This window comes from Callospermophilus lateralis, chromosome 5, assembly GCF_048772815.1.
Source record: "Callospermophilus lateralis isolate mCalLat2 chromosome 5, mCalLat2.hap1, whole genome shotgun sequence".
Classification (NCBI taxonomy): Eukaryota; Metazoa; Chordata; class Mammalia; order Rodentia; family Sciuridae; genus Callospermophilus; species Callospermophilus lateralis.
In genome coordinates, this window is record NC_135309.1 from 164,567,869 (window position 1) to 164,591,443 (window position 23,575).

The following is a 23,575-nucleotide window of genomic DNA, read 5'->3' on the forward strand; positions in this document are numbered from 1 at the left end:
GCTGACCTCCTCCTGGGGCCCAGAGTTGGAGGAAGGGCCACATTGCGTGTGCCCTGAGCACTGGCCACAGCCAGCCTTGGTTACCCACGTGGTCCCCAGAAGCCACGCAGGAGGACCCTCACTTTGCAGGTAGAACATGGGCAGGTCCTGAGAGGGCTGCCCCCACCCACAGTGGGTGGTGCTGGCACAGGCGGGAGAGAAGCCCCGGGAGTGGCTGTGCCATTGCCTTCGCCGCCGTCGCCCGTCCTCCTGCCCTTGGTGTGGTAAGTGGCGTTGGCCCTGAAGCCCCAGCCCCGGAAGTGAGCTGCCTGTGTCTGCATTTCTGACAAAGAAGATGTCATGACAGCCCCGGTTCTCAGGACCCCAGGGCACAGTGCCAACTCAGGCAGAGACCACAGGTGGGCTCGCTGTCCTTGCCTTCCGCCAGGCCACAGCCTTCCCGGGTCACAGCCGGCAGGGCATCCTGAGAGCTGCAGGGAGCCCAGGTCCAGCCGTGTTGACGGCAGATCCCTGTGACCTTGTGGGTGTGGTTCTTTAAGACGGTGAGTTCTAGTTCCTCCTGTGGGCCAGACACGCGGAAGACGGGGGATTGCAGGAGTTAGAGGTCTGCAGCCGAGACTTGGGGTCGGCAGGAGGCGTGAAGGTGCCCATCCACAGTGAGCTGGAACTGACGCTGTCCGCCACATGGGGTGGGATCATCCAGGACCCTCTGGGATGGAGCTGTGTGGAGCTGTGCTGGGGGCCTGCCACACCCCAGCCCGCTCCCCTGCCGTCCTCTCTGCTGCTTCTGCGAATGTCCCCAGTGAGCCATGCAGGGAGCCACCCTTGGGCCTTCGCAGGCACCTCCCCTGGGCCCTGCAAGGCCTCATCCTGTTGTGACAACATGCCACGGCTTTGCAGCTGATCTTAGGATACTGGGTGTGCACCGTGACCAGGCCTCGGGCCCAGCAGCAGTGTTGCTTGGTCACTGCAGGCGTCCCCTGGGCTGAGTCTCTGCCTCCCGAGCCCCCGGGGCCTGGTGGGGGAGCCTGCATCTGTGTGGTCTTCCAGGGCCCCTGCTGCAGGGTGGTGGGGAGGTCAGCCACACGCTCATCCACAAGGTGCCCTCTTGGAAGTGACTTCACCATGTCTGTTTGCGTTGAGTTGGCCGGAGTGAGCGTGGACAGTCGGGAAGCAGGTGTCAGCAGCATGCTTGTGACGTCTAACTTTACAGCCAGGCCACCAATAGTGTGAACATGGGTGTGCTTCTGTGTGCGCGGTGTTCACGCACATGTTGTGGCACACGCATGTCATGTTCGTGCACTGTCATGAGTGTGCACTGCATGTTTCGGAGTGTGCCTGTGTGTGGGCACGTGTGCTTGTGTGTGCATGGGGCCTGCACTGGAAAGACCTCAGGGCTAACTGGCAGACTCGCGGGCTGCCCATGGCCCCTTCTGCCCTCACTTCTGTTCCTGCCTTAACTGCTTCCCCTGCGCCCCAAAGCCCGTGCGCACACCACTGAGTGGGGCTCAGGCTGCAATGGGGGACGAGCACAGCCCCTGATGGGTTCTGGGTGTGTGTGTGTCTTCTGGGGTCTGGGCCAGGTGTGTGCTGAGTTCACAGGACGGAGGACCCTCAAGGAGAACTGCTGGGGAGAACCTCCCACCCGTCGGCCCCGGGCCCCCGACAGGGCGGAGCCAGCCTTCAAGGCGGGTGAGTGAGAGAGCCGAGCCCTGCAGTGACCAGAGCGGGTTTCCGTTGCAGGGCCGGGGCTGATTTTCATCATCTACCCTGAGGCGATCGCAACACTGCCCCTGTCCTCCGCCTGGGCGGTGGTCTTCTTCGCCATGCTGCTCACCCTGGGGATCGACAGTGCCGTGAGTCCGGTGGCCCTGGATGCCGTGCCCAGCCCCCTGGGGCCCTTAGCACCATGCTCGGCATGTTCCTGGGGTGATGCCCTGGCATGGCCAGGCAGAGACCCAGAGACCCATTGGATGGTCCCCTGAACCTCCCTGCTCAGCACAGAGCCTACTCAAGGGAGGCAGACCACAGTCATTCTAGACCCTCTCTGGAGGGAGCTGGGCGGTTCCTGGAGTTTAGCTTACCCTTCCTCTTCCCCCTTGGGCCTTCAGTGTGTCCACCCTGGGCCCCTCAGAGTCTGAGCACACATGCAGCAGGCCCCAGCCACCAGAGGCCTGGCTCAGAAAGCATGACCAACCATAGGGCATGCACGGCGGGCAGTGGAGGCTGCCCGGGCCCTCGCTGGGCCTGAGCTGGCAGCACCTTCTCAGGGTCCTTCTGCCCCATGAGCTGAGCCTCGGGGGTCACAGGATTGGTGGGAGGGGGCAGTGCCTCTTGCATTTGCCCATCCTGATGGGGCCCAGGATATGCTTGCTGGAAAGCGTGGACCAAGAATCCCTTTCCCAAGCAGTGAGGGCCACTGGCCACAGCCCACCCTCACCCCCCACCCAGCTCGGTCACAGCCCTGGAGACCACCGGCCTCTGTGTTCCTGCACTCAGACGGAGGATGCTGACAGGACACAGGTCTCTGAGCAGCCTGGGCAGCCCAGCAGCACCCGGCTGCCCTCGCAGCAGAGCCTGGCCTGCAAGGTCCCGAGTGGTATTCGACATACTGTCGTAGCCAATGCCTGGGGTGGCTGTGGTCACCCTCCAGGCCCCCCTCTGAGGGCCATGTCACCAAGGAAGTGTCCCTCACTGAAGCCCTTTCTTCATGCGAGCTCTGAGTTACTGTGCAGGCCCCTCCCCCATGTCCCTCCCGGGTCGCACCCCCCACGACAGGACTGTCTCTGCCGGGTGGTGCCAGTGCCCTGCTTGTGTCCTGCAGATGGGTGGCATGGAGTCCGTGATCACAGGGCTGGTTGACGAGTTCCCGCTGCTGCACCGGCACCGGGAGCTCTTCACACTCGGCATCGTGCTGGCCACCTTCCTGCTCTCGCTCTTCTGCGTCACCAACGTACGCACGGGTCTTGCTCTCCCTGGCGTGGGCAGGTGGTTGGTGCCGTCGGGCTGGGCAGGCCAGCCGCATCTCTCAGAAGCTGCAAGTCCCCAAACACAATTCCCTGTAGCCCCACACAGGACAGCTGCCTGTCCGGAGCGTGGTCCCAGAGTGACGCCACCACCCAGGGAGCTCCCGGAAACACCCTCAGTGGAACGTGGGGATGTGGGGGACTGGGTGGGCCAGGGGAGGGGTGGCAGAGGGGTCCTGAGCATGGCGCTTGCCTGTTTCTCCTGGAGTCCTGGGAGGGGACCTAGCGTCAAGCTTTTCGCGATAGCTGTATGTGCTGGAGTTCAGTGCTCTGGGCTCCACGGGAGTAGACAGGACACATCTCAGAGTGGACCTGCAGGCCAGTCCTGTGAGGGAGGCCCCACAGCAGGGATTCCCTCTGCTGGGGACTAAGTCCAGCCGGGCCCCTCTCTTCCAGGGGGGCATCTACGTTTTCACACTGCTGGACCACTTCGCAGCCGGCACGTCCATCCTCTTTGGAGTGCTCATTGAAGCCATCGGAGTGGCCTGGTTCTACGGTAAGCCCAGAGTCACACTGTGCTGTGCTTTCTCTGTGGCCACCAGGCCGGTTTCCTCTTGCTTGCTTTCTGTGGGACCCATAGTCTGCAAGGCCACCAGGTGGTCTGGGCAGGGCAGGGATCCTGGACACCTCCACAGGAGGCTGAGCGCAGCCAGAGCCTGGGGTCTGCAGGGTGGAAGCCCTGAGCATAAAAGGAACTGGCATGTGTTCAGTGTCATGGGAACATGGCTGTCCTGACCCTGTGGTCACCACGTCCCCATCTCAGGTGTCCAACAGTTCAGTGACGACATCAAGCAGATGACGGGGCAGCGGCCCAGCCTGTATTGGCGTCTGTGTTGGAAGCTGGTCAGCCCCTGCTTCCTTCTGGTAAGTGCCACAGCCGCCCATCACTCCGTCTCAGCCCCAGCTGGCCTGTGCCCAGGGTCTGGAGCCTGGGGCACTGTGGCTGGAGCTGGGGGTCTCAGGACTCAGCAGAGGAGGCAGGTGGGTCCCCCACATCCTCGCTGGCCTCCCGAGGCATCCTCCACCTCAGCCTCTAGACAGGAACTCATGGGGATTGCAGGACCCTGGGGCTACCCAGGTCCCAGCGAGTCCTGGCCTTGAGCTGTCCCTCTGTGTCGGAGGAAACCTAGAGACCAGCCAGGCGTCTGCTGCGAGTCAGAGACAGAACTAGACCATCTGGGGCCGAGGGTGGGGGCCCATCAGACCCGGGGTCCCCACGGTCAGGAGTGACCTAGACCCTCCACTGTTCCCAGGGCCCCTCAGCCTGGGGACCATTAATGTGGCCAGTAAGCCCCTGGCTTAAAGCAGGGACAGGGATCCGACTGGGCCCAACTAGCATTCCCCCAGCCACCTGTTTTTGTAGAGTTGCACCCAAACTTGGCAGCAGCCGGTGGCCTCAGGATGGACTCTGGCTGCCTCACCCTGCTACAGCACAGAACAGGAGGCCTGTCAAAGCCAGAGCCCTGGCCAGTGCAGACTCTGGCTGTGTAGGGCTGCAGGTCGGAGCAGATCCTGAGCTGTCACAGGCGGGCACACCTGCCCAGAGTCCCCAGCCAATGGGCAGCCCTGGAGGACAGCCGCAGCCAGACACCCTCAGAGCAGCCTGGGCCTCTCCCAAGGGCCAGCAGGGGCCCTGGGAGGTGAAGAGACTCACCAGCAGCTGGACGGTCCCAGCAAGTTCCCGTGCGGAGGTCTGAGAACCTGAGCTGGCAGCAGCACCTGGGGTTTAGGCGAGAAGTGGTGAGCCCTCTCCTGGAGGGCTCGTTGCGACCCCCGAGGCCCAGCCGGCGGCCTGAGGAATTGGCAGTGGCTCCGCGCCCACCTGTGGCTCTGTGGGCGAGCTCCCCCAGCCCGCCTTGAAGCCCTCGGCATCCCGGGAAAGCGCTTCCACCTGCTGGGGACCCCACGTGGAGCTCAGGAGCTCCCCGAGGACACCCGTGCCATCGCCTTCTTGTCTGCCCCTCTCAGCACTCAGACCACCAAGAGCCGACCCAGGTCTTGGGAGACCAGCACCTACGGACACCTGACTGCATCTGGAACCTCTTACTGTTCTGCCAGCTTGGTGGGGACACGAGGACGCTGGGTCAGAGCCCTTCCTATGAAATTTGCATGTGACAGAAAGCGAAGCTCCACACTGTCCTGTCTCCCTGAGTCACAGCGTGGCCCTGTCCTCTGGCCTCAGGGACCTGGTGCGCTGTGGGTGTGCACAGTCCGCAGGGCACTAACACACTCCCAGAGGGTATACCAGCTCACAGTCGGTGCCGTGGAAGTGCGGCCTTTCCACGCCACGCAGACCCGCAGGCAGCCGCCACGCTTATCTGAGGCTCCAGCCTTCATGCGCGGCCCGTGGGCTTCCCACGCCTTGCTCAACACCAGCCTGAATCCCAGCCCCACCCTCCGTCTTTTGGCTCCAAGCCTGGAGGTAATAGGCAACACTGAAGAAGACACTGAGACACAGACATGGTGTGGTGCTTAACTGGAGACCCTGAGAAAAGCCGGGAATCTGCTTTCCAAGCTGCGTCCTAAACTGTCCCCGAGGGTCCCTGCATTCCCTCTAGAAGGCCCCTCTCGCCGGGTACACACACTCCAGTGTGCACATGTGGGGCACAGCACACACTCAGGGGCACGTGTGGGCTGCAGTGCACGTGTGGGTGTGTGGCCCACTGCAGGACGTGTTCCTGATAACGCCCCTGTGGAGGGCAAGAGTGAACAAGGGCGTGAAGAGACCCCCACAGCAATGAGACCCCATCCCCGTCAATCAGGTGACCTCCGACATGGCACCTGTTCCCATCAGCGGCTGCCACACACCCTCCGTTCGCAGCTGTGGCCATCATAGTGTGTCTGAGATGATGCCAGTTGCCAGTGGCATCATCTCTCCAAAGTGGGTGAAGAGGCCACACCCAGGCTGCCCGGGGTGCCACAGAGCCACAGTGTCTTCCAGCCTCAGATGGGATTCAGTGTGCTGGAGGGAGCTGGTGTGGCTTCGATTTCAGCAGAGGAGAGGGTAGGTAGGATGGGTGGGGTGCACGGAGCAGGGTAGGGAAGGGTATAGTAGGTGGAGGGGTGGCAGGTGGGTAGGGCAGGGCAAGGAGGGTAGGCAGAGAAGGAAGAGGGTGGGGCACGGTCAGGTGAGCAGGGCAGGGAAGAGTAGGGGAGTGGGCCGAGCAGCCTGGGGCAGGGCAGAGGGGCACAGAACGGAGCAGGACCTGCCGCTGTTCTGGTCAGCTTTGTGTCGCTGTCACCAAAGACCCGACAGGAACTCGGGAGAGGAGAAGTTTACTTAAAAGGCGCGTGTTTCTGAGGCTCAGTCATGGTGGGCTGACTCCCCTGCTGTAGGCCCGAGGAGAGGCACAGCATGACGGAAGGGCGTGGAGGAGGACAGTGGCCCAGGACACGACACCAGGACAGAGAGGCTCTGCTTCAGCAACCCCAGAGGCACAGCCCCGGGACCACCCCCTCCAGCCACACCCCACCTGCCCACGGTGGCCACCCATCCCTATCAGCAGGTCAACCACCAATTAGAGCTGAGCTCTCCTAAACCAGTCACTTCACTCTGACACTCTTGCGTGACCTCGCATGGGAGCTTCTGAGGGACACCTCATATCCAAACCAATACACTCCAAAGGACCTTGCTTTAGCTGTCCAGCCACCCCCAGGTTGCTTGTCTGCAGGGCCTGGCCAGGGTCCAGCATGTGCGGTGGGGCAACCCTGGGGGTTGCCACTCTGTCTCACCCCCAACCCCAGCACTCCTGACCCCTGTGTCCTTGTTGCAGTTTGTGGTTGTGGTCAGCATCGTGACCTTCAGGCCACCCCACTACGGAGCCTACGTCTTCCCTGCCTGGGCCAATGCCCTGGGCTGGGTCATTGCCACGTCCTCCATGGCCATGGTGCCCCTGTACGCAGCCTACAAGTTCTACAGCCTGCCAGGGTCCTTCCGAGAGGTGGGTGTGCGCACGGCCCCTCCCTGGCCTACCCGGCTGCCCAGGAGCTCTGGGCAGTGTCCACGCCCTGGCTCAGCCCGACCAGGGGAGATACGGAGGCTGAGGGGTGGGGCCAGTGCAGCAGGGAGTGCGAGTCTAGGAACCCTGCACATGTGTGTCTAGGTCACCTCACATCTGTGTCTTGTCAACAAGTCTGTCATGTGGCGTGTGCCGTATGTGTGCATGTGTCGTCTACCTGTGAGTCCGTGTGTCTGTGTGTATGGACACCTGCACACTGCCGTGGTGTCAAGGGTGACCTGTGTCCCTCCAGGGTGGCCAGGTGAAGCCCCTGATGCAGCCTTGGGCAGCTCTGGGCCCCCACCCAGAACGCTCCTCCTCTCCGCCCAGCTTTGCCCCTGGAGCAGGGCAGAGACAGGTCTCGGAGGCCATGTCAGACTTCTGCCCTGAGTTCCTGAGGGATGAAGGACTGTCCTCCCTGAGAGCCCCCCAGGTGGTCCCCAGCTCTGCTCTGTGCCCGAGTTCTGCAGGCCTGCTTAGGAGCAGTGCCTCGGGAGAGCCCATCCGTGTACCCCGGGTCCAAGGGTTCACTCTAGAGCCAGCATCCCTTGGTCTGGGGCACCACAGAGGGCCCCTTGCCTCACAGGCTGCCCTTGGCCCAGTTCCCCTGTCCTCAGGCCAGGCAGGGCCTGGTATGGGTCCAGTGCAGCCTGTGACAGGGGCTATAGCTCCTGGGGCTGCCGTGGCCTCAGAGGAAGCTGATGTTGTCTGCTGTGGACGCTTGCGGACCTCCAAGCTGCTGTAAAGCAGGTGCCGGGCAGTTCCTGGAGGGAGATGGGTTCCCCAGGGCCCAGGACCATGGGCAGTCTGTGCGGAGCCCCTGGGGGAGAGGTTTGCATGCAGTGGGCCCCAGCGGCCTTTCTGCTGCCAGCTCCCACCTCCCAGCTCCCACACAGACCAAGAGGGACCTCAGTAGCTGGACTGGTGCCACCAGATTGTGCCCCCACATGGGCCAGGCGCCCAAGGCCCCAGGTAGGGACAGGGACTCAGGGACAGTCCTGCTGAAGCCTGTTCTCAAGGCTGGGGGTACGAGGCTCAGCGCTGAATGAGAGAAGCGGGGGCTCCTAGCAGACACTGTGGAGCCGCCACACCTGGGCTGAGGGACAGGACCCTGCACCACAGCCTGGGCTGCAAGTTGGGCCTGGACACTGGCAGATGCCCCACCAGGACATGCGGGCTGTGGGCTCCTGCATCTGCCCACATGTCCCCTGAGGAGCGTTGGTGCCCTCTGGCCGGTGGGGGCCTGCAGGTGCCAATGCCAACAGATCATTCTCCCTCAGAAACTGGCCTACGCTATCACACCTGAGAAGGACCGCCCGCTGGTGGACCGAGGGGAGGTGCGCCAGTTCACGGTGAGTCAGCAGGGCTTCAGACGATGGAGGAGCAGTGTCCTCGTCCCACAGCTGCTCCTGGGGCCCCAGAGGGCTGTGTGAAGCAGCACACGCTTGGGTGCACCCATGTGCCACAGGGTCAGAGGCTGGCCAGGGGCCACCTGAGGTCTTGAGCTGAGGACGGGGCAGCTGAGAGCAGCAGAATCAGTGGAGATGACGGAACAGGTGACTGCTGACGGACACCCATATGAAGGGCGGGGCCCACGGATGGCTGAGCCTGTCTCCCTGGGTGTGGTGAGGCAGAGGAGACAGAGGGTCCTGGAAGCTTTGGGGGCAGAGGGGACAGGAGGGGGGAAGCGGGTCTCGCAGGTCTAGAGTGGGTCAGGTGTCCACCGAGGCCCTGGCAGGCCCTAACAGCACTGTCTCCCTCACTCAGGAGCTCAGGGTGCACGTGGGCATGCCACACTCTGTCACATGCCATGGGGGACAGGGTGCACGTGGGCACGCAACACTCTGTCACATGCCATGGGGGGCAGGGGTGCACGTGGGCACGCCACACTCCTGTCACATGCCATGGGGGACAGGGTGCACGTGGGCATGCAACACTCTGTCACATGCCATGGGGACAGGGGTGCACATGGGCATGCCACACTCCTGTCACATGCCATGGGGACAGGGGTGCACGTGGGCATGCCACACTCTGTCACATGCCATGGGGGACAGGGTGCACGTGGGCATGCCACACTCTGTCACATGCCATGGGGGACAGGGTGCACGTGGGCATGCCACACTCCTGTCACATGCCATGGGGGACAGGGTGCACGTGGGCATGCCACACTCTGTCACATGCCATGGGGGACAGGGTGCACGTGGGCATGCCACACTCTGTCACATGCCATGGGGACAGGGGTGCACATGGGCATGCCACACTCCGGTCACATGCCATGGGGGATAGGGGTGCACGTGAGCATGCCACACTCCTGTCACATGCCATAGGGGACAGGGGTGCACGTGGGCACGCCACACTCCTGTCACATGCCGTGGGAGGGCCAGGGTATAGGTGGGCACTCCAAACTCCTGTCACGTGCCGTGGGGGAACAGGATACACGTGAGCACACCACCCACATGCATATGCCATGGGGGGCCAGGGTACATATGAACACACCAAACTCCTGTCACATGCCGTGGGGGGGCCTGGGTGCACATGGGCACGCCACACTCCTGTCACATGGCGTGGGGGACAAGGATGCACCTGGGCCCACCACACTCCTGTCACATGCCGTGGGGGCCCAGGGTACCTGTGATCACACCACAGTCTTGTCACATGCCGTGGGGGGCCAGGGTGCACGTGAGCACACCACCCACATGTCACGTGCTTTGGGGGCCACGGTGCATGTGAGCACTCCACACTCCTGTAATGTGCCGTGGGGGAGCCAGGGTGCTTGTGAGCACACCACCCACATGTCACATGCCGTGGGGGTCCCAGGGTGCATGTGAGCACACCACCCACATGTCACATGCTGTGGGGGTCCCAGGGTGCACATGTGCACATCACCCCCCATGTCACGTGCAGTGGAGGGGCCCGGGGTGCACTGTGCATGTCCGTGCCTGTCATATACTGGGGGGGCGCGGGGTGCACTGTGCATGTCCTGTGCCTGTCGCATGCTGTGGGGGGGGGGGGCTGGGGTGCACTGTGCACACCAGGCGCCCGTCATGTGCCATGGGCAGGAGTGCTGCCGAGAGCCCAGTATAAGCATGAGGCAGATTGTGACTGCCACAACCTCAGAGGTAGGTCTGCTCCCTACAGAGAGGCTCCAGAACCTGCCTGCAGCCCCACTCCCAGGTGGGAGGTGGGCCTAGGCCAAGCTCTGGCGCATTCTCAGCTGTCCCCTCCCCACCCCAGGAGAGCGGCCCAACTCCAGAACTCTAGCATGAGCTGAATGCAGGGTGGCGGGACCCCAGGATGAGAAGGGCTCAAAGGTGCAACTGGCTGGGTGTTCAAGCCCAGCAGAATGGAGGCAGAGGGGACACCTGGCAGGATCCTGTGACTGCCCTTCCCCCACCCCTCCCGCCTGGTATCCTCCTCTGTGGAGTGGGAGGGCAGTGACCGTCCCCTGGGCAGATCTAGTTGTCACCAGATGGGGTCCAAGAAGGTTCCCCAAAGGGAGAAGGGACCTTAACCCAGCCCTGGCAGGTTCTCGACCACAGGAATTTCAGCATGCATCCAAAGAGCTTGGAGAGATTTCCTAGGGAAGCCAGACCCGCAGGAGCAGGGCACGCTTGGGGAGGACGAGGGCCCAGAGCACACGTCCAGGCCTGGGGCTGTTTGAAGGGATGATGTAAGCAGGGGTACATGTGGGTGGGGGTGGTGCTAGGTGGCATCCACCTGGAACTCCGACATGCTCCGGGGGCTTTCGGGACCCCCAGGGGGAGGTCACCCGGTTGCCGATAAGGTTTGGGACACACCACAGCACAGATCTCTGGTGCTGCTGTCCCTCTGCCTTGAAAAAAGCCTGCTGTGTCAGCTCTCAGGGTGTGCAGGCCTCAGTCACCCGGACGGCACCCAGAGACACGGGCCCTAGGAACCCAGGGTGGGGGCAGTCATGCTCACCTGAGCCAGGCAGTGGGACACTCCGTGCCACTTGGCCAGCGTGGGCGACCCCCACGGGGTTGCGCCTCCTGTTCCTCCTCCCGTTAGTGCAGGTCCTGGTGCAGGGTCAGCCTCCCGCCCTCCCCAGACCACCTCCTGCTCTGAGCACAAGAGGCACACCCAGGCTTCCTGCCCCACCTGCACAGGACGTCCTTCCTGCCCCACCTGCACAGGATGTCCTTCCTGCCCGCCGGCCCTGCCACCCCGGTGAGAGCGGGTCCTCTGAGAGCCTGGGCTGGCGGGGGTCACCTGTGTGTGGCCTTTGGTGAGACTTCTCAGGCTCCAGAGCAACTGTGCAGACGAGTCTGCCGGCTCTGTCCCGTCGCGCCGATGCGGTCCTTCCACTCCCCCCAGGTCTTCTGAGGTTCACTACCTTCTTAATTTGGAACTTAGATAATTAGTTTTCAACTTTCCTTTTTTTCTAACGAGCACTCAAGGCTACAAATGTCCTTCCATATGCCTGACTTGCTGCACCCCACACCCTTCGACAGAGGGTGTCTTATTCTTTAGTTCTTCACATATTTTACTTTCCATCTACCTTCACTCATAACTTGCTTACAAATTGCTTTTAAATTCCCACATCAGGGGGTGTTCCATTCCTCTCTGTGGCTGCTTCTGAATTGACCGCACTGTGCTCAGACACCTGCGAAAGGCACTGAGCCTGCTTCTGCCCAATAGACTGGGCTGCTATGGACGTTGCCCATGCCGCCTTCAGCCTGTCCATTTGAGGTCTGCTGGACAGTTAATGACCGAGAGCCGTTTGTGGTGTGTTCCTTGACAGCACATCTGCTCAGCTTTCTCCTCGGCTCATGCTTTTCCTCTACACCATCTGAAGCTCTTCTCCAAGGTACAGCTGTGTTTAGAATGACCAGAGCTCCTGGCCAGTGGTCTTCTCCCAGCGGTCTTCGCCTTTGCTGTAGCACCCATTTTGTCTGTGGGGAATATGGTGTGCCTGGTGCCTTTGGGTTTTCCTTGGGAAGTCTGTCCACTCACGGCCTCGGGGATAGTGAGACATGGGTTTCTTCTGCAAGCCCAGCACACCCCTGGAACTCCTTCCTCTGCCATTGGGCAGATTAACCCACTGACGCTTTCTGTGGTTACTGACAGGCTTGAGCTTTGTCCTGGGGCCTTTAACCCCGCCTGCCCCCGGTTAATGTTCACTTTTCTCCTTTATTGCCTTCTGTTGATGGGTCTTCACATCTCTTAGGATATGTCGTGTGAACAGGAACTGTGGATCCACGATTTGTGTCACTTGTGGGAATTTTGCAACAACACTAAAACCTTGCCTTTGGCCAGGTGCAGTGGCCAAGCCTGTAATCCCAGAGGCGGGACTCTGGGGCAGGAGGATGTGTGTTCCAGGCCAGCCTAGGCAACAGCGAGACCCTGACTCAAGGTGAAAGGTGAAAGGGGCTGGGGCGTGGCTTGATGGTACACACCGGGGTTCAGTCCCAGTACCAGCACAGGGCAGAGCAAGCCCGTGCTGCCACTTCCGCCCAGGCCTTCCGGCCCTCCTACCCTCACTTGGAGTTTCCTTACCGCCACTCCAGAGCCACAATCCTACAGCAGGCTTCTGTCACTGACACTTTTTATCTATTTGTCCACAAACAAAATAAGCCCCTGTGAGACTGCTGCACAAAAACTCAGTGTTGGTGGCAATTACCTCCAGCCGCCCACCCTCTCCCCAGTGTCCTTGGAGCAAACAGCCTCAGCCCCACGTGAATCCCTCCTCTGCCCTCCCACTGCATAAGTTTGTCCCATAGATAGATGGTGACAGAAGGTAGGTAGGTAGATGGGTAGATTCATGGAAAGAGATAGATGGAGAGATGGACGGATGATAGACAGAAGGTAGGTAGAAGAGAGATGATGGAGAGAGAAGAGTGGTAGATGGACAGGAGACAGGGGAGGAATAGAAGGTAGAGAGATGATAGGAAGATACAGACAGAGGTAAGTAGATGACAGAAGATGAGTAGAAAGTTAGATGATTGACAGAAGGAAGGTAGATGATGGATGATGGAAAGACAGAAGATAGGTGGATAAAGATAGAAGACTGAAGGTAGATGATACGTTTTGTAGATAGGAGGATAGGCAAAATTGATATATAGATAATGGGTGGACAGGTGACTGATAGATGATAGGTAGGAAAGATGGGTGATAGAAGACAGAAGGTAGGTGGATAGAAGATGGACATAAATGACCGAATACGTAGCTAATAGATGGACAGAGGATGGATGGATGGGTGGTGGGTAGAGTTTGTCTGTGGTCCCCAGCCCTTGTATTTTAATTCTACTTTGAGACAGGGCCTCACTAAGTGCCCAGGCTGGCCATGAACTTGGTGCCCTGCCTCAGCCTCCTGAGCAGCTGGGATGGTGGGCATGGCCACCGCGCCTGGCAGATGGAGCCATCTCTGTGGTCCTGCAAAGCGTGTTTGGCTGGCAGTTCTTCTCACTTCTGGAAAGGGCACCCTCTGCTTCCACCCCAGGTCTGCTTTCCCCCGGCACAGTCAGGGTGCACGGCCCTTCTCCGTGCCGCTGGGGTTCATAGCTGGCGGATCCCATTTGGGCATTTCCAGCCACCGTTACTCAGTTCTCATTCTGCCCCCAGGGCCCGTGGCTGCATGAGCACTCTGCCACTTGGAGTCACGGCACCGCAGTGCGTCACTCACCCTCTCCCTTGCTGTGCTCTGGGTGCCTTGGGTTGGACGCCCTGTGCCCTCAGGTGGCTGAGGGAGCTTCCAGCAGCGTGGCTTTGCTATGGTTTGGTCTGCTTAGTTCCGTGCCCTCCTTCGTACCCCTTCTGGCACGCACCCTTCACCTGGCTCTGTGAGCTCCCCTGGGGTCTTCTTGTGCCTTCTGTGTCTCCACTTCTGAACACGTGCAATAAGTTACAGCTGCCCGACGTCCACACCTGCAGTTTGCACATGTGTCTATCCTGGGTCAGATTTGCTGTGGCTTTTCTCACTGTGGTTCTAGTCCCCCTCTTTGCGTGTTGGGTCGTGTCCAGATGGTCCCTGGACGCTGTGGTTTTCCTTGCTAGATGCTGAGTTTGCATTCCTGTAGATTTTCTTGAACTTAGGTACTTGGAAACAGGTCGCCCAGAGCTCGTCTAGCCAGCCACCCTGAGCTCTCCCCCCAGGGCCAGGCCACCGTGAGGCTTGCAGCCCTGCCCAGCCTCAGGTGGCTCCCCGCAGTGCATCAGAGGCTCTCCCCGCTTCTGCGTGCACTGTGGGTGCTGGGTCCAGCCTGGGCACCCCTGTGCAGTCACCCCTCAGGTGCCTGCAAGCTCAGTGCTGTGGGCCCCCACCGAGGCAGCCCTGTGGGCTCCACCTGGCCTCCCGTTCCCTGCACCACAGTCCACAAGATCCCTCCGGGCAGCAGGCTGGATGCACTGGACATGCTGCTTGCTGGCCCTTGCATGGGGACAACCCCGACCTTGGCCATCTGACTCCAGGTCTCCAAGCCATTGGTGTGTGTGTGCCATTCACTCCAAGGGCATTTCAGGTGGGAGGGGAGACTTGGCCCTTAGTCTGCCTCGGCTAGAAGTAAGGTGCCTGTGGCTCTGGGAGGACCTCGTGGCCACACGTGTGACCTGCTGCGCTGACAAGCCAGCATGCCCCATGTGCACCCTTGACTGGCAGCTACCTCCGGCTCAGCTCTGTGGCTGCGCTTGGCCTTCCTGCTTCCTGTGCAGTGAGCACGTTGTAATGTGCCTCTGTCCCTCTTTGGGACACCCAACCGCTGGAGCTGTCCTGTCATCTGACCCTGCAGACTGGTCCTCGGCTCTGCTGACCTCTGGTTCCTGCCGACTCTCTCTCAGAGTTGGCCTGCCTCCTATTTCTGGCCTTTCTATTTACAAGTCTGTGGCCTGACCACAGTCTGTGGAGCTCGTCACCCCAATTGCCCTCCCTCCAGAGAGGGTCACTCTGCTTTGGGTCACTCAGGTGAGTCCCACAGTTGTCCAAGAGCAACGTCCCTCCTCGTGATCTCAAGGGACTGCCACTCAGAGCTGCTGTGCTGGACTCTGGCCACTGGGCCCTCCTGGCTGTGACCCCAGCCAGGTCCTGCCCACCACTGCCATCACTGGGCTCCATGACACACCGGGACAGTACCTATGTTGACGTCACCTGCAGCTGCCCCCGGCCCCTGCAGCCCCCCCCCCACGTGTGGTGTGTCCTGACCCAGCGGAGGTAGCCCCTCAGGGTTCCCAGTGGAAGGGACAGAGAGGCCCTGCATGGCCAGAGGGCCAGTTCCCGCTTTCCCCCTCTGGTACCGTGGGGACAGAAACAAGCCAAGCTTTTGCTCAGAAAATATTCTTGCCATCATGTCACCAACTGGCTCTCACTCAGAAACAGCCAAACTAGTAGCTGCACGGTAACAGCGATGGCAGTGGCTGCAGTGCCACAGTCACCCCTCAGTGTCCTCAACCTGGAGCCACCAGTGAGGCCCGCTGCCCACATGGTGGGTCACACTGCCAGGCTGGTGGCAGAGCACAGGGCTTCACTGGGATGGAGAAGTGGGGCCCCAGGGAAGTGCTGGGTGCAGGGGAGGGGACACCACTGGGTCACTCACAGGTTGCAGGGGAGGGGACACCACTGGGTCACTCACTGGGTCACTCACAGATGCTGAGGCCAGCATCTCCCCACCCCAGCTGCTGTCTCTAATGTGCCCAGAGGCTGCTGTGGCCCCCCCCTGCCGTGGCCTCCCCCGCCAGGCATGGCCCTTGCTTTGCCGCTGAGTCGCAGGTTCAAAACAGGCCCCAGGAGCAGTGTTGATCCTGCATCCCGCTGGCTCCCATGGGCAGGTGGCTGGCAGGGGTGGCCCTGAGCCAGCAGGGTGCAGCCCAGGAGCTGCTTGTGCCCCGGGCTGCCACCTGCTTCTGACCAGATGTCCTCCTTGCAGCTGCGCCATTGGCTCCTGGTGTAAACGGAGCCCACGGATGACCAGGGCAGACCTCTTGCCACAGGGAGACAGAGGAAGAAGATTGACGCTTCCAGAGAAAGAGGGCCACTCCCACCCCTGCCTCTACTGAGAACGCAGCGCGAGGCTCCATCTCTGACTTCTCACCGCTTCACGCCCCGTACGTAGAGGGCTCGCCCTGCGTCCTGCGTCCTGTGAGAACAGAGATCCTCGTGGTGAGGTCCCAGCCTGTCCCATCTCTGCACAGGGGTCCACGTGGCTGGCCCCTCCCCTGCGGCCACCCTGGAACACGATCTTACTGTCACCATGCTCTGGGGAGAGGACCCTGGTGACTGTACATACACTGTGTGAGGACCCCTGTGCTCACGATAGCTGCCTGGGTCATTTATTTTGCTCAGATTTTAAAAGCCAAGTGTCCTGTTGTGTCTAAGTGTGCAGAGGAGAGTCGGGGAGACCGCCCCAAGGCCCCACTCCTTCCCAGTGTGTGGCCAGGCTGGATGTGAGCGCCCTGCCGCCTGGCACCCCTCGTCTGTTTTGGCCATGGATGACTGGGGTCTGGAACGTGGGACTGGGCACTCTGTTGGCTTCTTGGTCAGCTCATGGTCACCTCTCTGGGGACCTCCAGGCCATGGGAGGAAAGCTGCTCCTTGTAAGCCCCATGCCGCAGCTCGAGGGCCCCTGGCACGTGGAGCCACTAGGCAGCCTGCAGACACCCCGCGAGTCCTGGAGCTGGCCCTTGGGGAAGAACCAACAGGTGTCGTTTCTCTCAGGCACCGTCACATCTGTGGACACTTTTCCTGTTAGGGAGTGGCTTTTTAAAATCACATTTACCTTCGAATCCAGACTATTCTCACGGCCTAAGGTCAGTCTCTGCATGTCTGTATGCTGGTGGCTGGTTTTGTTGACAAAAGCTATCAGCAATACCAAGTGAAGAAGGCCACCCAGGGCCACCTCCACGGCACACTGGCTGCTGCCCCTGGAGGGAAGGGCACGTGTCCCCAAGTCACCTGGAGCTGCTGGATGTGGCCTGCAGAGAGGTCGCACCCTGTGCCATCCAGCAGGCGCAGGCTGCATACAGAGCCCTCTGGGCCTCCCACAGGTGGACGTGGGCACCAGGGACTGGACCTTGACACTGGGGAAACCCGAGCCATGTCCCTTGGACCTGCGGTCACGGCCCAGGCCTGTGCCTCCTCCTTGCCGAGGTGTGGCTCTGTAGAAGCAGGGTCCTCAGCATGCCAGCGACTCCGCCGTCAGTGTCTGTGTGGTCCTCACGCACAATAAATGAAACCTGTCCAGAAAATGGCCATGGCTGTCTCGCAACTCCTGCCCGGTCCTGCTGCCCTGCACAGGCCCAGCTCACTGGCTCCACCTGGGCGGGGGAAGCTAGCTCCAGGGACACCGTCACCTGGTGCTCCCAGCCCACCCTCCATCCCACCACGGCTTTCCACACCTGCTCCCCAGAGCCTGGGGCAGCTGTATCCCGGCTTCCCCGTGGGTGTACCAGAGTGGCCCACCCCCACGGGCTGCCACGCAGGTGTACCGGGATGGTCCACCTCCCCTCCACGGGCTCCCACACAGGTGTGCCAGGGTGCCCCATCCCCCCACGGGCTCCCACCCAGGTGTGGCAGGGTGCCCCATCCCCCCACGGGTTCCCACCCAGGTGTGCCAGGGTGCACCATCCCCCCCATGGTCTCCCACCCAGGTGTGCCAGGGTGCCCCATCACACCACGGGCTCCCACCCAGGTGTGCCAGGGTGCCCCATCCCCCCATTGGCTCCCACACAGGTGTGCCAGGGTGCCCCATCACACCACGGGCTCCCACCCAGGTGTGCCAGGGTGCCCCATCCCCCCATTGGCTCCCACACAGGTGTGCCAGGGTGCCCCATCACACCACGGGCTCCCACCCAGGTGTGCCAGGGTGCCCCATCCCCCCACAGGCTCCCACACAGGTGTGCCAGGGTGCCCCATCCCCCCACGGGTTCCCACACAGGTGTGCCAGGGTGCACCATCCCCCCCATGGTCTCCCACCCAGGTGTGCCAGGGTGCCCCATCACACCACGGGCTCCCACCCAGGTGTGCCAGGGTGCCCCATCCCCCCATTGGCTCCCACACAGGTGTGCCAGGGTGCCCCATCCCCCCACAGGCTCCCACACAGGTGTGCCAGGGTGCCCCATCCCCCCACGGGCTCCCACGCAGGAGTGCCAGGGTGCCCCATCCCCCCACGGGCTCCCACCCAGGTGTGCCAGGGTGCCCCATCCCCCCACGGGCTCCCACCCAGGTGTGGCAGGGTGCCCCATCCCCCCACGGGTTCCCACCCAGGTGTGCCAGGGTGCACCATCCCCCCCATGGTCTCCCACCCAGGTGTGCCAGGGTGCCCCATCACACCACGGGCTCCCACCCAGGTGTGCCAGGGTGCCCCATCCCCCCATTGGCTCCCACACAGGTGTGCCAGGGTGCCCCATCCCCCCACAGGCTCCCACACAGGTGTGCCAGGGTGCCCCATCCCCCCACGGGTTCCCACACAGGTGTGCCAGGGTGCACCATCCCCCCCATGGTCTCCCACCCAGGTGTGCCAGGGTGCCCCATCACACCACGGGCTCCCACCCAGGTGTGCCAGGGTGCCCCATCCCCCCATTGGCTCCCACACAGGTGTGCCAGGGTGCCCCATCCCCCCACAGGCTCCCACCCAGGTGTGCCAGGGTGCCCCATCCCCCCACGGGCTCCCACCCAGGTGTGGCAGGGTGCCCCATCCCCCCACGGGTTCCCACCCAGGTGTGCCAGGGTGCACCATCCCCCCCATGGTCTCCCACCCAGGTGTGCCAGGGTGCCCCATCACACCACGGGCTCCCACCCAGGTGTGCCAGGGTGCCCCATCCCCCCATTGGCTCCCACACAGGTGTGCCAGGGTGCCCCATCCCCCCACAGGCTCCCACACAGGTGTGCCAGGGTGCCCCATCCCCCCACGGGTTCCCACACAGGTGTGCCAGGGTGCACCATCCCCCCCATGGTCTCCCACCCAGGTGTGCCAGGGTGCCCCATCACACCACGGGCTCCCACCCAGGTGTGCCAGGGTGCCCCATCCCCCCATTGGCTCCCACACAGGTGTGCCAGGGTGCCCCATCCCCCCACAGGCTCCCACACAGGTGTGCCAGGGTGCCCCATCCCCCCACGGGCTCCCACGCAGGAGTGCCAGGGTGCCCCATCCCCCCACGGGCTCCCACCCAGGTGTGCCAGGGTGCCCCATCCCCCCACGGGCTCCCACCCAGGTGTGGCAGGGTGCCCCATCCCCCCACGGGTTCCCACCCAGGTGTGCCAGGGTGCACCATCCCCCCCATGGTCTCCCACCCAGGTGTGCCAGGGTGCCCCATCACACCACGGGCTCCCACCCAGGTGTGCCAGGGTGCCCCATCCCCCCATTGGCTCCCACACAGGTGTGCCAGGGTGCCCCATCCCCCCACAGGCTCCCACACAGGTGTGCCAGGGTGCCCCATCCCCCCACGGGTTCCCACACAGGTGTGCCAGGGTGCACCATCCCCCCCATGGTCTCCCACCCAGGTGTGCCAGGGTGCCCCATCACACCACGGGCTCCCACCCAGGTGTGCCAGGGTGCCCCATCCCCCCATTGGCTCCCACACAGGTGTGCCAGGGTGCCCCATCCCCCCACAGGCTCCCACACAGGTGTGCCAGGGTGCCCCATCCCCCCACGGGCTCCCACGCAGGAGTGCCAAGGTGCCCCATCCCCCCACGGGCTCCCACCCAGGTGTGCCAGGGTGCCCCATCCCCCCACGGGCTCCCACACAGGTGTGCCAGGGTGCCCCATCCCCCCCACGGGCTCCAACACAGGTGTGCCAGGGTGCCCCATCCCCCCACGGGCTCCCACACAGGTGTGCCAGGGTGCCCCATCGCCCCCCCACGGGCTCCCACACAGGTGTGCCAGGGTGCCCCATCCCCCCCCCACGGGCTCCCACACAGGTGTGCCAGGGTGCCCCCTCCCCCCACGGGCTCCCACACAGGTGTGCCAGGGTGCCCCATCCCCCCACGGGCTCCCACACAGGTGTGCCAGGGTGCCCCATCCCCCCCCACGGGCTCCCACACAGGTGTGCCAGGGTGCCCCATCCCCCCACGGGCTTCCACACAGGTGTGCCAGGGTGCCCAATCCCCTCCACAGGCTCCCACACAGGTGTGCCAGGGTGCCCCATCCCCCCCCCACAGGCTCCCACACAGGTGTGCCAGGGTGCCCCATCCACCCCCACGGGCTCCCACACAGGTGTGCCAGGGTGACCCATCCCCCCCCACGGGCTCCCACACAGGTGTGCCAGGGTGACCCATCCCCCCACATGGGCTCCCACACAGGTGTGCCAGGGTGCCCCATCCCCCCACGGGCTCCCACACAGGTGTGCCAGGGTGCCCCATCCCCCCCACGGGCTCCAACACAGGTGTGCCAGGGTGCCCCATCCCCCCACGGGCTCCCACACAGGTGTGCCAGGGTGCCCCATCGCCCCCCCACGGGCTCCCACACAGGTGTGCCAGGGTGCCCCATCGCCCCCCCACGGGCTCCCACACAGGTGTGCCCTGGTGCCCCATCCCCCCACAGGCTCCCACACAGGTGTGCCAGGGTGCCCCATCCCCCCCCACGGGCTCCCACACAGGTGTGCCAGGGTGCCCCATCGCCCCCCCACGGGCTCCCACACAGGTGTGCCAGGGTGCCCCATCGCCCCCCCACGGGCTCCCACACAGGTGTGCCCTGGTGCCCCATCCCCCCACAGGCTCCCACACAGGTGTGCCAGGGTGCCCCATCCCCCCCCCACAGGCTCCCACACAGGTGTGCCAGGTGCCCCATCCCCCCCCCACGGGCTCCCACACAGGTGTGCCAGGGTGCCCCATCCCCCCACGGGCTCCCACCCAGGTGTGCCAGGGTGCCCCATCCCCCCACGGGCTCCCACCCAGGTGTGCCAGGGTGCCCCATCCCCCCACGGGCTCCCACCCAGGTGTGCCAGGGTGCCCCATCCCCCCACGGGCTCCCACCCAGGTGTGCCAGGGTGCCCCATCCCCCCACGGGCTCCCACCCAGGTGTGCCAGGGTGCCCCATCCCCCCACGGGCTCCCACCCAGGTGTGCCCTGGTGCCCCATCCCCCCACGGGCTCCCACCCAGGTGTGCCAGGGTGCCCCATCCCCCCCACGGGCTCCCACCCAGGTGTGCCAGGGTGACCCATCCCCCCACGGGCTCCCACACAGGTGTGCCAGGGTGCCCCATCCCCCCACGGGCTCCCACACAGGTGTGCCAGGGTGCCCCATCCCCCCCACGGGCTCCCACACAGGTGTGCCAGGGTGCCCCATCCCCCCACGGGCTCCCACACAGGTGTGCCAGGGTGCCCCATCGCCCCCCCACGGGCTCCCACACAGGTGTGCCAGGGTGCCCCATCCCCCCCCCACGGGCTCCCACACAGGTGTGCCAGGGTGCCCCATCGCCCCCCCACGGGCTCCCACACAGGTGTGCCAGGGTGCCCCATCCCCCCCCCACGGGCTCCCACACAGGTGTGCCAGGGTGCCCCCTCCCCCCACGGGCTCCCACACAGGTGTGCCAGGGTGCCCCATCCCACCCGCGGGCTCCCACACAGGTGTGCCAGGGTGCCCCATCCCCCCACGGGCTCCCACACAGGTGTGCCAGGGTGCCCCATCCCACCCACGGGCTCCCACACAGGTGTGCCAGGGTGCCCCATCCCCCCACGGGCTTCCACACAGGTGTGCCAGGGTGCCCAATCCCCTCCACAGGCTCCCACACAGGTGTGCCAGGGTGCCCCATCCCCCCCCACAGGCTCCCACACAGGTGTGCCAGGGTGCCCCATCCACCCCCACAGGCTCCCACACAGGTGTGCCAGGGTGACCCATCCCCCCCCACGGGCTCCCACACAGGTGTGCCAGGGTGCCCCATCCCCCCACATGGGCTCCCACACAGGTGTGCCAGGGTGCCCCATCCCCCCACGGGCTCCCACCCAGGTGTGCCAGGGTGCCCCATCCCCCCACGGGCTCCCACACAGGTGTGCCAGGGTGCCCCATCCCCCCCACGGGCTCCAACACAGGTGTGCCAGGGTGCCCCATCCCCCCACGGGCTCCCACACAGGTGTGCCAGGGTGCCCCATCCCCCCCCCACGGGCTCCCACACAGGTGTGCCAGGGTGCCCCATCCCCCCCCCACGGGCTCCCACACAGGTGTGCCAGGGTGCCCCCTCCCCCCACGGGCTCCCACACAGGTGTGCCAGGGTGCCCCATCCCACCCACGGGCTCCCACACAGGTGTGCCAGGGTGCCCCATCCCCCCACGGGCTCCCACACAGGTGTGCCAGGGTGCCCCATCCCCCCCCACGGGCTCCCACACAGGTGTGCCAGGGTGCCCCATCCCCCCACGGGCTTCCACACAGGTGTGCCAGGGTGCCCAATCCCCTCCACAGGCTCCCACACAGGTGTGCCAGGGTGCCCCATCCCCCCCCCACAGGCTCCCACACAGGTGTGCCAGGGTGCCCCATCCACCCCCACAGGCTCCCACACAGGTGTGCCAGGGTGACCCATCCCCCCCCACGGGCTCCCACACAGGTGTGCCAGGGTGACCCATCCCCCCACATGGGCTCCCACACAGGTGTGCCAGGGTGCCCCATCCCCCCACGGGCTCCCACACAGGTGTGCCAGGGTGCCCCATCCCCCCCACGGGCTCCAACACAGGTGTGCCAGGGTGCCCCATCCCCCCACAGGCTCCCACACAGGTGTGCCAGGGTGCCCCATCCCCCCCCACGGGCTCTTACACAGGTGTGCCAGGGTGCCCCATCGCCCCCCCACGGGCTCCCACACAGGTGTGCCCTGGTGCCCCATCCCCCCACAGGCTCCCACACAGGTGTGCCAGGGTGCCCCATCCCCCCCCCACAGGCTCCCACACAGGTGTGCCAGGTGCCCCATCCCCCCCCCACGGGCTCCCACACAGGTGTGCCCGGGTGCCCCATCCCCCCACGGGCTCCCACCCAGGTGTGCCAGGGTGCCCCATCCCCCCACGGGCTCCCACACAGGTGTGCCAGGGTGCCCCATCCCCCCACGGGCTCCCACACAGGTGTGCCAGGGTGCCCCCTCCCCCCACGGGCTCCCACACAGGTGTGCCAGGGTGCCCCATCCCACCCACGGGCTCCCACACAGGTGTGCCAGGGTGCCCCATCCCCCCACGGCCTCCACACAGGTGTGCCAGGGTGCCCCCTCCCCCCACGGGCTCCCACACAGGTGTGCCAGGGTGCCCCATCCCCCCCCACGGGCTCCCACACTGGTGTGCCAGGGTGCCCCATCCCCCCCACGGGCTCCCATGCGGCATGCCAAGGCAACACCCCCCCCATGGGCTCCCACGGGCATGTCTGGGATGGCCTGGCCCCTGCCCCAGGTCTGTAGCCTTGCAGGCTGCCCTGTGGTTGTACATGGCATGTTCTGGGTGTCACAGCGGCCCACTCAGGCCACTGAGGAGCCTCCAGGTGGGCTCCTCTGCCCTGCCTCCCTCTGTCCCCACAACCTGACCACCACCACTGTCCAGCCCATCAGCCTCTCCAGGGGCATGTTCCCTGTTTCCTGAGTGGCACCTAGCCCTGGCTCTCCATGGTCTCTGTCCCCTCTGTAGCCAAAGGTACACCAG

General features: G+C 64.0%; 1 protein-coding gene across 1 annotated transcript in view; it reads left to right on the forward strand.

Annotated features, from left to right (window-relative positions):
* The window catches only part of Slc6a3 (solute carrier family 6 member 3), a 38,251-nt gene extending 22,327 nt beyond the window's left edge, over positions 1-15,924 (forward strand). Inside the window, exons 8-14 of the mRNA XM_077109407.1 lie at positions 1,744-1,856; positions 2,825-2,953; positions 3,423-3,522; positions 3,790-3,890; positions 6,800-6,967; positions 8,305-8,376; positions 15,901-15,924. Coding sequence (XP_076965522.1) covers positions 1,744-1,856; positions 2,825-2,953; positions 3,423-3,522; positions 3,790-3,890; positions 6,800-6,967; positions 8,305-8,376; positions 15,901-15,924 — 707 coding nt within the window. The remainder of the gene's footprint in view (positions 1-1,743; positions 1,857-2,824; positions 2,954-3,422; positions 3,523-3,789; positions 3,891-6,799; positions 6,968-8,304; positions 8,377-15,900) is intronic.
* The last annotated feature ends 7,651 nt before the right edge of the window (positions 15,925-23,575 follow it).